Below are 16,905 nucleotides of genomic sequence, written 5' to 3' on the forward strand. Positions count from 1 at the left end.
GCCAAGAATCTGCTATTCAGGTTGTATATTAATGACCTTTCGGACAATATTAATAATAATGTCGGACGTTTTGCAGATGATGCAGTTATCTAACATGTACTGTCTGAAGAGGGTGCACATATTCAGATATTGATAAGATTTGAAAGTGGTACAAAGATTGGTAACTTGTTTTAAATGTTTAGAAATGTAAAACTGTGCACTTCACAGAACGAAAAACGTTGTATCCTATAACTATCATATCAGTGAGTCACAGTTGGAATCGGTGAACTGGTAAAAATACATGGGTGTAGCAACGTTTTGCAGGGATACGAATCGGAATGATCACGTAGGCTCAGTCCTGGGTAAAGCAGGTGGTAGACTTGGGTTCATTTGTAGAATGCTGGGGAAGTGCCATGAGTCTACAAAGGAGATTGCTAACAAATCACTCGTGCGACCCACTCTACAAGATTTGTCAAGTGTATGGGACCTGTACCAAATAGGACTAACAGAGGATACTGAACGTATACAGAGAAGGGCAGCACGAATGGTCACAGGTTTGTTTGACTCGTGGGAGAGTTCCATAGAAATGCTGAAGAAACTGAACTGGCGCACTCTTGAAGATAGACGTAAACGATCCCGAAAAAGCCTGCTAACAAAGTTTCAAGAACCGGCTATAAATGATGACTCTGAACCCCTACGTAGCGCTCACATAGGGATCGTAAGAATAAGATCAGAATAATTAGAGCATTCACAGAGGCAGCCAAACAATCCTTCTTCCCACACTACATACGTGAACGGAAGGGGAAGAAACCCTGGTACAATGGGACGCATCCGCTGCCATACACTTCACGCTGGGTTGTGGAGTATAGACGTGGATGTAACTTGGAAGATAGGATCGGGAAACACCCAGTAAAACAAGACTGAGAGACATTATTCTGCAGGAACGGAATAATACTGAGTCGGACTTATCCAGCAAGCCCATAGATTGAATACCAAGGCATTTGGTAGCAGTTATTCATTGGAAAGGCATGGTAACCGAGTATTAGAGTACTGTGTTTTGTTTATCTGGTTATGTCGAAGTGCTTGAAGATCATTTTTCAGTTTTCATTCTGAGAATGTATTTAGGTTTAATTTAGGCAAACATGTGACATTATAGATCAAATAAAGGTGTGTTAAAAACATAGAAGTGATTTATTTTACTATGTATGTTTCGGTAGTTAAATGTTCTCTTTAGCAGCACACAGTTGAAATTGAAATACTTCTCTCCACCTCTGTGCATGGAGAGCTGCATCAAACCAGTCCTCGAACTGAAGACAACAATAAACACAGCAACGGAAACCGGTTAAGATTTTTTTTTTCCAGAACATTTAGCTCCCTTTCCAAATTTCTCATTAATGTTTCATTTGAAATGTACTTTGCCGTATTCACATGGTATGTTTACGTCGACACTGCGAGAACCAACGTTGTGCTGAAGAGAGCAATTACAGCGACCTCGGCGCGTCGCTGAGAAGTGCGTTATGTTGTTATGAGCGGGTAGGCAGCGGTGTTGACAAGACAGCGGGCGTGGCGCCTCGCAACAGGAGCCGGCGTTGTTTGTAAACTGCGGCCGCGGCGGGCTATAAAGACGCTGCCGTGGACGGGCCCTGCGCCAGTCCCCGCCCGCACCAGCTCCGGCCACCACCACCAGCACCACCGCACAGAGCACCAGCCACCAATCGCTGCCCAACATGGCGGCCGCCTTCGCCACACTTCTCACTCTATTGGCAGTCCAGCAGGTAGGGCGCATCCGCAACTGTTTTGCTGACTCCAGCGTGCGTTGCGTTCTGTGCTTCCGTTATCGGGTCGAAGCATGTACAAAAATTTTTATATAGACGTAGACGCCAGCAGTAAACAATGGGTTCCATTTATGTTAGCCACCACGAATAAGTTTTTACCCAAAAACAAAATCACGACTGCTTTTCTTGTAACTTCGTTCGATGCTAAGATATTAAAAGTAGAACTTCTTTTTTAAATAGCACATCACAGTTTTAATTCGGTAATCCACTTTCTCTCTTCAAGGCCTGTTCAAGAATGTATCACAGTGTACCATTCACGTAAACATTACGTTATTAGAAAGGCAACATAAGACTGACTTTGATTCTCCTGTTCTAGCACACGGTACCTGTAGCTGAGGTAACATAACTCGTCCACTTGCTCAAATTGACTGTAAACAAACGGAAACACAAGACTAATGTGCTATTATTAAACGACCTGATAAGTAAAGTGACAAGACAGACAAACAGTTATCGTCCAGTTTCCTTACTAACACCTTTTTTCCAAAATATTCGAAAAAGTAATGTACTAGAGAGTAGTCGCACACTTACGTGGCGACAATTTCGTAGCACATAGTTTGGATTCCATAAAAGTTAGTGGACTGAGAATGATATTTATACATTCGCTCATCAAACAGTAAATCCATTAAAAAATAACATATCGTCAGTTGGTATTTTTTGTGATCTTTATAAGGCGTCCGGTCGTGATCATTATACTTTCTTAGAAAAACTCAAGTTTTACGGAACTGATGGCTTTACACACGGATTGAAACACACTTGACAAACAGAATGCAGAAGGTTGTGCTGAATAATTTAGACAATGCCGGAAGGCTACAAAATTTTAGTGGCTGGGGTAAAATCACGAAGGGAGTCCCACACGGTTCAATTCTGTGTCCTTTACTGTTCCTTATGTATGTGAGTGGCCTTCCACTTAACAGTCAAACAAGCAAAATTGATCCTTTTTGCATACGATACTAGTGTTATGAGAAATATCGTTAGTGAAGAAGCAACAGATGAGATAGTAAATTATATTTCTCAAAGAATTACTAAGTGGTTTTCTGAAAACACGCTACAATCAGTTCTGAACAATAAACAGAGTCATACCAAAATAATTGATGTAGCCATGAGCAGGAGTCAGTAATCTGGGTAGAATGCTCCAAATTCTTGGGTGTACATATCGATGAAAACTTGAACTGGAAGAAGCATATTAGTGAGCTTCTCAAATAAGTAAGTTCAGCTACTTTTGTTCTTCGTGTAATTGCTAGCTAATCTTGGAAATGAACGTATCATTCTCCTGGCAAATTTTACATATTTCCACTCAATAATGCCACAGAGAATAATTTTCTGGGGTAACTCATTACTGAGATAGAAAGTACTGATTGCACAAAAGCGAGCAGTAAGAACAACATCTGATGTTCATCCACAGACGTCATGTCGGTACCTCTTCAGGGAGCTAGGCAAGTTCAACTGTGCTGTCACAATACATATTTTCGCTGACGTAATTCGTCATAAATAATCCATCACAATTGGAGAAGAACTGTGATGTACATACCTACAACACTAGAGCAAAAAATGACATTTATTACCCATTTAAAGCGGTCAGTGGCACGGAGAGGAGTTCAGCATGCAGCAACAAAATATTTTGGTCATTTTACCAATAACACAAGATGTCTGAATATCTGACGGGTCGCGCAGCAAGTTTTAAATCTAATTTAAAATCATTTCTTCTGAACAACTACTTCTAATCTATTGACGAATTTCTACTTAAAAACTGGCAGCTGTGAGAAAAAAGACCTTATTTTTAAGAGTAATTACGTGAGTAGGAGTAAAACGACAACGTGTTTGCTAACGTAAACACTGATCATGTGTACATATACTGTAAACTGACCCGATCCACGTCATTTCGACAAAAGAATCGTTCATATGATCTATGGAAATGTAACGAACTAGCTAAAATGCACTCCGGTCGCCGGCCGCGGTGGTCTAGCGGTTCTGGCGCTGCAGTCCGGAACCGTGGGACTGCTACGGTCGCAGGTTCGAATCCTGCCTCGGGCATGGGTGTGTGTGATGTCCTTAGGTTAGTTAGGTTTAAGTAGTTCTAAGTTCTAGGGGACTTATGACCTAAGATGTTGAGTCCCATAGTGCTCAGAGCCATTTGAACCATTTTTTGCACTCCGGTCGTTCAGCCAACCGCCTTTAGCTGAAGATTTGTGTGAATGCAATTTATATTTTGCTCGTGCTTCTATTTGTTTACTCTCAACTCCAGCACGTGAACGAGTTATGGTACCCCGGGCACTGTGTGTTAGCACAGGAGGGTCAAAGTCAATTTCGTGTTAAGTTTCCGAAACGCCATGTTTACGAGAATGATATATGTAATACGTTTCTTGGACAGGTCTTAAGGAGAGAAAGTGGATTATCGGATAAGAAATATAAGGTGCTATTTTAAAGAAGGGCGTATTGCTGTTTATATCTTCGTAGCAAACAAGATTAGAAGAAAGGCAGTCATGCTGTCACCTTAATAGTTTGACAACATTTGCTTGACACACTTTGCATTTTGCTTCTGGACGAAAAGTTATTTGTGATGTAAACATTAATTGGACACCCTGCTTGAGGAGGCTGTCATTAACATTTGGTCAGTGAAGGTTTTTAGTAATTTACAATCTCAAGTGACTGATTACGTATCAAACGTATACGAAAATGCTCCTAATAAGCTGAGAGATAGATTTTAAATAAAAAAAAGCGCCATTGAGCCACTTTAAAATGTTTTAATTATATTTTCTAAACCAATTAATTTGAAAGCATCACAAAGGAATGACTCTTTAGTATTCGGTCACGTGAGAAGTTGACTTGAGTTACTTAGCATAGATGAGCACTGTGTGGGGTGTGATGCGGCCTGTTTCTCTCTACCTGTTCACTTTTCATCGTTCCGGCCAGCTGTGTGGTCTATACGGTCGATTAGGGACGCTAGGCATCTAACCTGACGTCTGAACAGAGACTACTTGTCATTTTTTACGGTACTAAGAGGAGTAGCGCTCACACATCCCGTTTACATGGGGCTCCCAAAATGGGTTTTTGTAAACCGATTTCCCAAAACCACTTCTGGGTGGTCATGTAAGCACTTCAAAATCGATTCTAGAAATCCGCTTCTAGTTGCCGGTTTTCCAGTTCCGCAATAGATTTTCGCTCCCTTGTAAACGCCAGCGGTTTTGAAACGTGGTTGGACTGTCAGGTCTCGTCTTGTTTTTATAAATTTTCGGTTAGTATGGACGGAGTGGCTTTTTGGACACTAAAGGATAAGTATAAATATTAAACTGAAGCTGTTTACGCTTCATCTAATTGAAGAGAAACAGTGATTGTGCTGGCTAAATCAGAAATTGTAACAGCTGTTTTCCAGGTGCCACATTCAACTGGACTAGCAAAACCGCTTCAGATCGCCGGCCGGTGTGACCGAGCGATTCTAGGCGCTTCAGTCTGGAACCGCGCGGCCGCTACGGTCGCAGGTTCGAATCCTGCCTCGGGCATGGATGTGTGTTATGTCCTTAGGTTAGTTGGGTTTAAGTATTTCTAAGTTCTAGGGGAGTGATGACCTCAGATGTTAAGTCCCATAGTGCTCAGAGCCATTTGAACTGCTTCAGATCGTAACATGTAAACACGACAGCGAAAAACGCTTTTCGAAATTCGGTTTCGTGGAGGAGGAGGAGGAAATTGTTAAACGTCCCGTCGCCAACGAGGTCATTACAGGCGGAGTACAAGCTCGGATTAGGGAAGGATGTGTAAGGAAATCGGCCGTGCCCTTTCAAAGGAACCATCCCGGCATTTGCCTGAAGCGATTTAGGAAAATCACGATAAATCTAAATGTGAATGGCCGGACGCGTGTTTGAACCGTCGTCCTCCCAAATACGAGTCCAGTCTGCTAACCGCTGCTCCAGTTGGCAAGATTCGGTTTTCGATTTTCAGGATACGTGTCACATGTAAACGTAGTGACAGATATATTGATGATTTGCCGAATTTACCCATAAGTACAGTTTGGGATATTATAAGACGGTTTGAGGGGGAAAACAGGCAAATAGTGTGTCCCACAAATAGAACATGTGGAACGGACTCGATAGAAGTGTCAAGACAATTACAGTCAACTCGGAAGGAGGAGTGAAAAAGAAGCTAAAGGAAGAATATGAACTAATTGGACTCGAGTACGCCGTACAAATCTTTATTAAAGACTGTTTGAAACCAGTTATAAGGCGCAATGGATATCGCACAAAGTACTGAGTTGCAATACTATTCCAGTATTCAAGACAATTAAAGTCACTGTGGTGTTAATCTGTGAAATATTATTTAAGAAAATGTTTTCTTGGTATGTTCCTTAAGAAATTGTATGCCGTAATTTACATTTATTAAGAGAATTCATTTTTCATTTACTGAAATTTCATTTGTTTGTTAAATGTATACGTGAAAATAAAACACATATTACTACTAAAAGTTGTAAGCGTATTCTCATATCGCTGGCTTAGTTGTGGAGTATCTTTGCGGGCAGCCGCGTCGGTAGAGAGTCGAGCGCGGGACACGGAACTGTTATGTTGTGTAGTGTGTAGCTGTGCATGTGAGAGGCTTTTTTAGTACTCAGGTTGAAGTGTTGCTACAAGTGCTGTTACAGTAAAGTGATAAAATATGGAAATGATTAAGAGGAAAGTGCGTCAAGAAGTAATGAAAAAATGAACAGTGCCGTCGATAACGTGTTTACGTTTCCTCTCGTTGCGTGTCGCACAGCATCGATCATCCGCGCCGTGTCCGGCCTCTCAGAATGAACTGATGTGAATCAGTAGAAATTAGTTACCATAAAAGAGTGTAGTCAAGTGCCAGTGTCTTGTAGCGAGCGTGAGAACGTGCGTTCGGTCATCGCGTTTCCGCATTATCAACAGTCAGCCGCGCCGCGACGGTTACGCGCACGCTCGTACAAGTGAGAACTGAGAACTGAAAAACTAACTTCACGAACAGTGTTATTACATCATTACTAGCGTCAAGGAGGACTATTACCAGACATCTGTATGTGTGACGAGCGTAAGAACTTTCGTTCGATCATTTGGCTTCCGCATCATCAACAATCACCCGCGTCGTGTCGGTCACGCGCACGCTCGTCTGAATCATATTGTGAACAGATAAACATCAAGACTGTTAACTGGGATAAACATTTACGATTTAGAGTGTAAACAGTGCAACCTGTGGTTTCCATATCGTCTCAGAATATAGATGTTCATACCAGACGTAGGACAGTGTTGTGTTTCAACGTTGAGTGGCTACCCTAAACCGGCTTGCATAATTCGATAGATAATTTCGGCAAGCCAACAGCGTGTGGAGCAGAACAGTACGACCGCCGCGGGATTTCCAGGTACGCGGTGTGGACAGGGCGCACGGTCAAGAAAAGCAGAGACAGTAGCAGTATAAGGCCCCCCACCCCCATTTGTACTCCCGGGCGTGTTACAAAGGGATGCAGTGACTGAATACCTGTATAAATGGAAGCCTTTGTGTCTCTCCTATGTGTCGTTACGCGCATTTTCCCGCCGATCTTTACCGAGCGAGGTGGCGCAGTGGTTAGCACACTGCACGACGGTTCAATCCCCTCTCCAGCCATCCTGATTTAGGTTTTCCGTGATTTCCCTAAATCGTTTCAGGCAAATGCCGGGATGGTTCCTTTGAAAGGGCACGGCCGATTTCCTTCCCCATCCTTCCCTAACCCGAGCTTGTGCTCCGTCTCTAATGACCTCGTTGTTGACGGGATGTTAAACAACACACTAACCTAACCTAACCCGCAGATCTTTACAATTTCGTTTCTGCAGTGTGTAGATGGAGTCAGCCCACACAAATACTGCTCATCACGAATCCCATGCGCCGCCCAGCGTCAACTATAACTAGCAATTCGTTTTTCTTCACAAACAAATTATTCTTAACACGATGTTTCATGTGCGCATTGAGTAGAGCGATCTCAGATTAGTCGGATGCGATATTCAGTTTAAACATATGTACTAACAGGGAGAATAACGATTATTCCAGCAGTGACTGAGAAGTTCTGCTGCATGGCGTTGGCAGACATCTCAGTGGAATACATGACGAGTAGTACTTGTTTGGGCTTACTATCTACACGTCATAAAAAGCGAACAGCTCGTATCTGCGCGAAAGACCAGAGAAAATAATGGACCTGACGACATTTATGGCGAAAAAAAAAAAACTCGCTCACGGAGATGATATCGCGATTCCTTGAGGGTTTGACATCATTTTAACCACATCTACGCTTACGATCTTCGTTCAATACGCTATGTGGCCGAGCGGTTCTAGGAGCTCAGTCCGGAACCACGCGACTGCTACGGTCGCAGGTTCGAATGCTGTCTCGGGCATGGATGTGTGTGATGTCCTTAGGTTAGTTAGGACTAAGTAGTTCTAAGTTCTAGGGGACTGATGACCACAGATGTTAAGGCCCATAGTGTTCAGAGCCATTTGAACCAATACGCTATGATAGTGCTGCCCAGTTGTTGCAACGGACAGAGGGTTGGACTAGAATTTTCTAGGTAGAGAGCCACTTTAATGCTAGCACGGAAATGAGTGCATAAAGAGCTTGCCTTTAAGCATTCATTCTGTTCTACGCCAGGCGCTCCACCACTCCATGCTTTCCCGTGAGTTATCAGCATTGCCTCCTCCTTCTTCAGTTATACTCCATCCTCCATAGTAAAAACCATGAACCCCATACATCCCCTTTTTATCTATCCTTCTTTCTCTCATCTTCCATTACTGAATCCATAGTTCTCATAGGTGTGTCCCCTTCAACCACAAACTTCACGTGGTAAATCATTTAACTCATTGTTTTGTACCAATACATATTTTATATTTATTATTCCGTAGTTACGTAAATACTTTTACATGAGATAACAATGTTATTCTTTGATTTAACTTTCGGGGGGCCACGTTCACACTAGCACTTGCCGTGATTATTATTTTGCCTTTTCCAACCTAAGCGTACTGCTGGATATTGAGAAATTTTTGTGGTGACACGTTTCTATATATTTACAAAACATCCTCGGTGGTATAAGTGTTTACTATTCTTTTTTGCATGTAACGATGACATACGACTTTTATTTCCGTTATTAACAGAGGCTGTACTCGAAAACTTGTACTGCTTTCTCCCTGGTGATATTTCTAGGTGAATTATATTTGGCACCATTTTGCATTAAACTTCACATTAAGTCAGACGTAGTTCACCAAAGAAAGAACTTCTAAAAGCCGTAAAAAGGCGGGCAGTGAATGTGCAATCTAAGTTTTCAAGTACAACTTCTGCTAATAATGAAAAGAAAAACTAATTGTACTCTTATGTTATCGAAAATAGTGGTTTGTCAAGGGTTACATGTTCTCTGATTTCCAAAGCACATTGCTTGGTTGAGGCCTCCTAAATACCAGAATTATTTTGCTTATTCGGTGTTGGATTTTCCAAACGTCAACTTTGTAGTGACTATCTGGCGACACTTCTCAGTTAACAACTTCATTTTCTATTGCGTTTATCTTTAATTTGTTCGTGTTCAGTCCAGCTGTTAACGCACGTGACCGCCATGCAGTGGGCCTAGGTTCGATTCCTGACATTTTATCCGCTCGAGGACGGGGTGTCGTGTTGTCCTCATCATCATTTCATAACTCTCGACGCGCGAATCGCTGAAGCTGCCGATCAAACCCAAATGAGGGTCTCCCGCCCAGTAATGACATACGACCATTCGTCTGCCTGATACAGACAGCCGTGTTAGTGGACACGGCAGCCCGTCGCGAGTTGACCGATTTTAAAGGTGCTATGATAATCGCTGCAACACGCATGGGTCATACCATATCGGAGGTAATACAAGAAGTCAACAGCGTCTAGCGCGGATTTTCAATACCGCAGAGACAAAGTTTCCACACGCGTAAAACTCCTAAGAGCCTCATCTGGCGATCGATGGTCTTCTGCAAGTCACATCAGATTTGAATGTGGTGCTTCAGGAATGCGTTTCTACCAGGACTGTACCGTACAGAGCCAAATGCACACCATAGGCTTAGACAGCCGACGAGCGCCTGGTGTCACATTACTTTGTCCATTCACGGTAACAGCTTCTCGATATACATCATACACAGATTTATTCTGATGCACCCTGAATTATTATTTGCTGTTACCACATAGTAGTTTTACATTAAACAACTAATGGAGCGATCCTAAATTGTAGCCCTGGATACTCGGACAACATTTCCTGAGACTATTGTTTTTTATTTGAGATAGTCTAATCCATTATTGATGTAAATACCCTTACATTTTCTAGAAAAGCATTTTTGCATTTTAAAGTTATCGGAGTCTACAAAACCTCTTAACACCGTCCAGTCTTATTAACTGTACCGAACGGTCGCACACAGTTACGAAATGTATATCCCAGAACCACTAGCACTATTTGGCCAATATTGATAAATTTGTGAACATATTTCGGTGTCTTGTAAAACTACTTTTAGTTCCTCCTGGGCCGTAAACACATCAGAGCAAGCATTTCGCTTACGTGGGGCAGAAGTAATTCGACGATAAACATAACTATAGCTCCAGAATGAGATTTTCACTCTGCAGCGGAGTGTGCGCTGTTATGAAACTTCCTGGCAGATTAAAACTGTGTGCCGGACCGAGACTCTAACTCAGGACCTTTGCCTTTCGCGGGCAAGTGCTCTACCAACTGAGCTACCCAAGCACGACTCACGCCCCGTCCTCACAGGCGAAGGTCCCGAGTTGGAGTCTCTGTCCGGCACACAGTTTTAATCTGCCAGGAAGTTTCATATCAGCGCACACTCCGCTGCAGAGTGAAAATCTCATTCTGGAAACATCCCCCAGGCTGTGGCTAAGCCATGTCTCCGCAATATCCTTTCTTTCAGGAGCGCTAGTTCTGCAAGTTTCGCAGGAGAGCTTCTGTAAAGTTTGGAAGGTAGGAGACAAGATACTGGCAGAAGTAAATCTGTGAGGACGGGGCGTGAGTCGTGCTTCGGTAGCTCAGTTGGTAGAGCACTTGCCCGCGAAAGGCAATAGTCCTGAGTTCGAGTCTCGGTCGGGCACACAGTTTTAATCTGCCAGGAAGTTTCATATCAGCGCAGACTCCGCTGCAGAGTGAAAATCTCATTCTGGAAACATCCCCCAGGCTGTGGCTAAGCCATGTCTCCGCAATATCCATTCTTTCAGGAGTGCTAGTTCTACAAGGTCTGCAGGAGAGCTTCTGTTAAGTTTGGAAGGTAGGAGACGAGGTACTGGCAGAAGTAAATCTGTGAGGACGGGGCGTGAGTCGTGCTTGGGTAGCTCAGTTGGTAGAGGACTTGCCCGCGAAAGGCAAATGTCCCGAGTTCGAGTCTCTGTCCGGCACACAGTTTTAATCTGCCAGGAAGTTTCATTTACTATAGCTTCTTACAAGGTAAACAATATTCGAGGAATAAAATATTTTTATATTATTGAACAAGTGCGCAATTTCATTTATTTGGGGTATAATGAAGCTTACTGCGAAATAATGGGGATTAACAATAAAATAAAAAAAATCGAAGAATGTGTGCTACAGCTGGCACGACATTACGGTGGAAAAGCTAGTACTCAACATAAATCAAGTTCTGTAACGTGATAGAAAACCCCGTGTTCACATAAGCCAGCTAGAAATGAACAAAACGGGTCTGATAAGAGGAAATTAGAAGCTGTTGAATGAGACTTAGAATGTTGGTAGCAAACTATTCACGCTTGCGTAAAGAAAGTAGTAATAGTGAAACGAAAGAAGTGAGTACGAGGGCTATTAGGAGAGTAAGGTGCGATTGGTCGCGAAATGGAGGCATCCGCCTGTGCTTTCCGTCAGTTCTCTACGTTGATCTGGAGTTCGTTGTCGGTGCCAAAGTGTTGTCTTCATAGTCAGCGGCTCGTGTGAGCCGAGATGAAGATCAGAGGGCTGCACGGTGGCGCTCGAAACGCTACAGGAGCGTCGCAGTTGGCCCTGCGGGCTGCACAAAATCAGACGAATTCTCACGGTGGGCGCGTATACTTGGCGGGAAACGCTGTTTTATAGGCATCTCTACGTGCTCACTGTGAGCTCAGAACTCAAAAGAGTGACGTGGCGTGACGTGATCGATGGGGATGCTACAGACACTGCCCAACACATCTGTCCAAAGCGTCATCGGATTTTCACAGTGATTTCCATTTCGCGACCGATCGGAACTTGCTAAACGAATGACCCTCGTATTTTCAATATAAATAGAAAACTGAACAATAAACTAACATGAAATGAACTTATTGATCCAATGCACACCGTGACAGAATTCTAAAAGACGACGGAATATAGGAAGATCCTTTGTAGAAAGAACATATCCGTAGGCTTAAGCATTTTATAATCACTCCACCTTCGTGGCCGAGCGGTTAAAGGCGCTACAGTCTGGAACCGCGCGACTGCTACGGTCGCAGGTTCGAATCCTGCCTCGGGCATGGATGTGTGTGATGTTCTTAGGTTAGTCAGGTTTAAGTAGTTCTAAGTTCTAGGGGACTGATGACCACAGCAGTGCTCAGAGCCATTTGCACCATTTTGAACCACTCCACCTTCTAAATATTTTTTGATGTTAAGAAACATGTGATGGATTTCGTCTTGAAACACCTTTGTAGTTGCAGCAGAGTTGTCGTTGCACGCACTGCAAGAAAATGGTCATTTTTATACGAGGGTTGTCCAGAAGGTAAGTTCAGATCGGTCGCGAAATGGAAACCACTGGGAAAATCCGGTAAAGCTTTGCACAGATGTGTTGGGCAGTGTCTCTAGTATGTCCGACGATCGTGTCGCGTCGCTCTTTTCAGTTTTGAGTGAACAGTGAGCACGTAAAGATCCGTAGGGAATAGCGTCGCCCGCCAAGTATGAGGGCCCGGTTAGAGATTTCGCCTGTGTCATGCAGCCCGCATAACACAACTGTCGAGCAGTTCCTTCTTCAAGCCAGTTGCCGGCCGCACACCGCAGGGGCAACGAAGACGCTGCTGCAGCGTTTCCCATGGGAAGTGTTTGATCACCCACAATGCAGTCCGCAATTGGCTCCCCCTGAGTCTCATCTCTGCTCACAAGAACCGCTGTCTATGAAGACAAAATTTTTCCACAGACAACGAGCTACAGACCAGTGCAGATAACTGGCCGAAAGCACAGGCGCGTTCTTTCTGTGACGAGGATATTGGAAAGTTGATACACCACTACGACAACACTCGAAGATGGAGCGGCGACTAAGTAGTCTGGTTTTCGCTGTGGTTTCCATTTCGCGACCGATCGAAACTTACTTTCTGGACAACCCTCGTATAAAAGCGTCTTGTAGGCCATGACTGGAAGCAGCGCACTGGACTTTGCTTCCAGAAGACGGAAACAAGAATGACCTGACTTTGGGATTTAGCTATAGGCTACAACAGAATCTCGGGCGGCTATGCTAACGTCACCTGATTTCTTTGTGTGTTGCAGGCTGCCGTCCTGGCCGGGGATCTATCGTGGGGTCACCACCACCATAAGTCACCCACTGTCGTCGAGGTGGTGCGGTATGGGCAGGCCTGCCCGTGCGCCAAGGTAACCAACTACACCTGACACCTACTGTACCTGATATTCCTGTCTCACCTCCATTAAATTATACGAGTCTACCACTAGAACTTTCAGACGATGCGACAGGTGCATGTTGTCCTGTACAGTGAAAACAGTATTTCAATACAAAATTTTTCTTTATTTTATGACCGGTTTAGATCCGACAGACAAAGAAAAAGAGAATGTTTGAATTTATCAGTGAGAGCATTACGATAAGATACAACGCTATTGGCAGTATTGTTAATGTACCGGGTGATCAAAAAGTCAGTATAAATTTGAAAACTTAATTAACCACGGAATAATGTAGATAGAGAGGTAAAAATTGACACACATGCTTGGAATGACATGAGGTTTTATTAGAACCACCCCAAATTGCTGACCCGTGAAAGATCTCTTGCGCGCGTCGTTTGGTGATGATCGTGTGCTCAGCCGCCACTTTCGTCATGCTTGGCCTCCCAGGTCCCCAGACGTCAGTCCGTGCGATTATTGGCTTTGGGGTTACCTGAAGTCGCAAGTGTATCGTGATCGACCGACATCTCTAGGAATGCTGAAAGACAACATCCGACGCCAGTGCCTCACCATAACTCCGGACATGCTTTACAGTGCTGTTCACAACATTATTCCTCGACTACAGCTATTGTTGAGGAGTGATGGTGGACATATTGAGCATTTCCTGTAAAGAACATCAACTTTGCTTTGTCTTACTTTGTTATGCTAATTATTGCTATTCTGATCACATGAAGCTCCATCTGTGGGAAATTTTTTGAACTTTTGTATTTTTTGGTTCTAATAAAACCCCATGTCATTCCAAGCACGTGTGTCAATTTGTACCTCTTTATCTACATTATTCCGTGATTTATTCAGTTTTCAAATTTATACTGACTTTTTGATCACCCGGTACATGACCTGAGAAGCAGCTGGAAAGCAACATGACTGTCTCCTTGAACTACTCAATAAAATATAAAGTTGTAGCCCGGAGTGTGTCTATGGCAGAGACTTCTTATGGTTACATTTTAGGAATGTGATTCCCCACAACTCTTAAATATTTAGAGAAGGTCATGATGACCACCGACAGATGCTGATAACTATATTTTTATTCAACAACCAGTTTCTATCCACAGGCTATCAGGTTCCTAAAAACATCTGCAACACCATACTAAGCGATAAAATCAATGGCACCAAATAATAAAAGCCATGAATTCGTTACTGTTGTCAAATAGTGAAACACTTCATTGTCCATCGTAAAAATGTGCAAAACAGTGCGCTCATTCATGTTACATTAGCCTGACGGGGGCATGACTGAGTGCATCATTTCGTACATTTTTATGATTGACGAGGTTACGCTGTGATCAAGGGGCATCTTGTTTGACAAGTAATTAAAACGTCTTGGGTCCCGGGATCGAACACAGCCACTCTTAAAATTAGAATAAAAATCATCAATAATTACCGACGAAGACTTCCGGCAGGAGGAGCCACCATCTCTCTGCCAACGGCCTTGTCTAAAAAAGGGCGGAGGTGCAGACGGGGGTTCAGGGCGCTCTCTTGCCGCTGGGCTGGGAAACTGCGCCTAAAAGGTGGAAGAATCAACAATGATCAACGGCATGAGGATGCAAAAGTCAACGGAAACCATTGTATTAACGAAATCCAAAGGACATGTCACCTGTAACTGAAAAAAATGTCATGAAGATCTCTTCATGGGCAAAAGATTCCTGTTAGTCTCCCTTCGGATCCCCGGGAGTGGCTGGGAAGTGAGAGGTCACCATTAGAAAGAGTAAGCAACGAACGGATAACGTTTTAAGAGTCCGAGCATGGAATGTCAGAAGTTTGAACGTAGTCTGAAATCTAGAAAATCTGAAAAGGGAGATGCAAAGGTTCATTCTAAATTTTAGTGGGAGTCTGTGAAATGAAATGGAAAGATGATAAGGATTTCTGATTAGACGAGTATAGGATAATATCAACAGGAGTAGATAATGGTATGAAGGGTGTATGCAGGCTTCGACATGAACAGGACAGCAGGGTGGAGAGTGAGCTGCAGTCAACAGTGCAGTGACGGGGTCATTCTCATCAGGTTCGACAGCAAATGAACGCCGCCAACGATAGTTCAGCTTTACATGGCGATGTCGCTAACAGGGAGGTAAAGAGATAGATGAAGTGTATGAGGATATTGAACGCGTAATTCAGGATGAACTCTAATAATCACGGATGAGTGGAACGCGGTTTTAGGGGAAGGAATAGAAGAAAGGCTTACGGAAGACTATCTACTTGGCCGTAGGAATGAGAGAAGAGAGAGACTAATTGAGTTCTGCAATAAATTTCAGGTAGTAATACGGAACGCTCTGTTCAAGATTCACAAGAGGTGGAGCTGTATTTGGCAAACGTCCGGAGACAAGGGAGGATTCCAACTGGATTACTCACGGTCAGGCGGAAATTCCGAAACATGATATTGGGTTTTAAGGCGTGCCCAGGTGGAGATATAGACTCGGATCACAATGTAGTAATGATGAAGAGGAGAATGAAGAGAATCATGCGGAACAATCTGAGTGGAAGGAAGTCCGATTCTGAATTGCTGAGGAATGATGAGACGCGTTTGAATTTCGCGAAGGATGTGGATACTGCGTCATGGAATACCACAAAAGGCAGTTCCTTTGAAGAGGAGTGGACGTCTCTAAAAGGGGCAAACACAGATGTCGGACAGTCAAACATAGATGCATGGAATCTAAGTCCGAAGAAATCTTGGGTAAGAAAGGAAATATTCTAGCTGCAAACAAGCGTTGCTATACATCATTGGGGACACGTTGAAAATGTCTGGCCCGACCGGGACTCGAACCCGGGATCTCCTGCTTACATGGCAGACGCTCTATCCATCTGAGCCACCGAGGACACAGAGCAGGAGATCCCGGGTTCGAGTCCCGGTCGGGGCACACATTTTCAAAATGTCCCCAATGATGCACAGCAACGCCTGTTTGCAGCTAGGGTGTCCGTTTGGTTATCATTTCATTCCAGAGAAGCTGCACGGTCATCAATGGTATCCGTTCTTTCGGGAACAGATCCTACCTTCATATAAAGGAAATATTTCAACTAACTGATGAAAAACGGAAGCACAAAAATTATAAGGGAAAGACAGGAATTGAGCAACGTGTTCTGGGGTGACGAAAGCTATTAGGGCAGGGATATACACGTATACATATGATGCTAGTACCGCGTATACGAGGTATAAGAGGTCACTCCATTGCTGGAGTTGTCATTTGTACTCAGTTGTTTCATATGAAAAAGTTTCCGACGCGATTATGTCCGCAGACTTTGAATGGGGAACGGTAATTGGAGATACACGCATGGGACATGCCATTTCGGAAATAGTTACGGCATTTAATATCCGAGATCCACCGAGAAGACCAAATTTCTGGCGTTACCTCTCTCCACGGACAACTTAGTGGCTGACGGCCTTCACTTAGCCACCGAGAACAGCTGTGTTTGCGCGTTGTCAGTGCTAAGAGACGAGCAACACTGTGTGAAAT

The 16,905-nt window shown here is 43.6% G+C and overlaps 1 protein-coding gene across 1 annotated transcript in view; it reads left to right on the top strand.

Moving 5' to 3' along the window:
- Window positions 1-1,706: 1,706 nt before the first annotated feature.
- Window positions 1,707-16,905, top strand: part of LOC126203493 (uncharacterized) — a 49,728-nt gene continuing 34,529 nt past the window's right edge. The window contains exons 1-2 of the mRNA XM_049937822.1: window positions 1,707-1,790; window positions 13,277-13,378. Of these exons, the coding sequence (XP_049793779.1) occupies window positions 1,707-1,790; window positions 13,277-13,378 (186 nt within the window). The remainder of the gene's footprint in view (window positions 1,791-13,276; window positions 13,379-16,905) is intronic.

This window comes from Schistocerca nitens, chromosome 9, assembly GCF_023898315.1.
Source record: "Schistocerca nitens isolate TAMUIC-IGC-003100 chromosome 9, iqSchNite1.1, whole genome shotgun sequence".
Classification (NCBI taxonomy): domain Eukaryota; kingdom Metazoa; phylum Arthropoda; class Insecta; order Orthoptera; family Acrididae; genus Schistocerca; species Schistocerca nitens.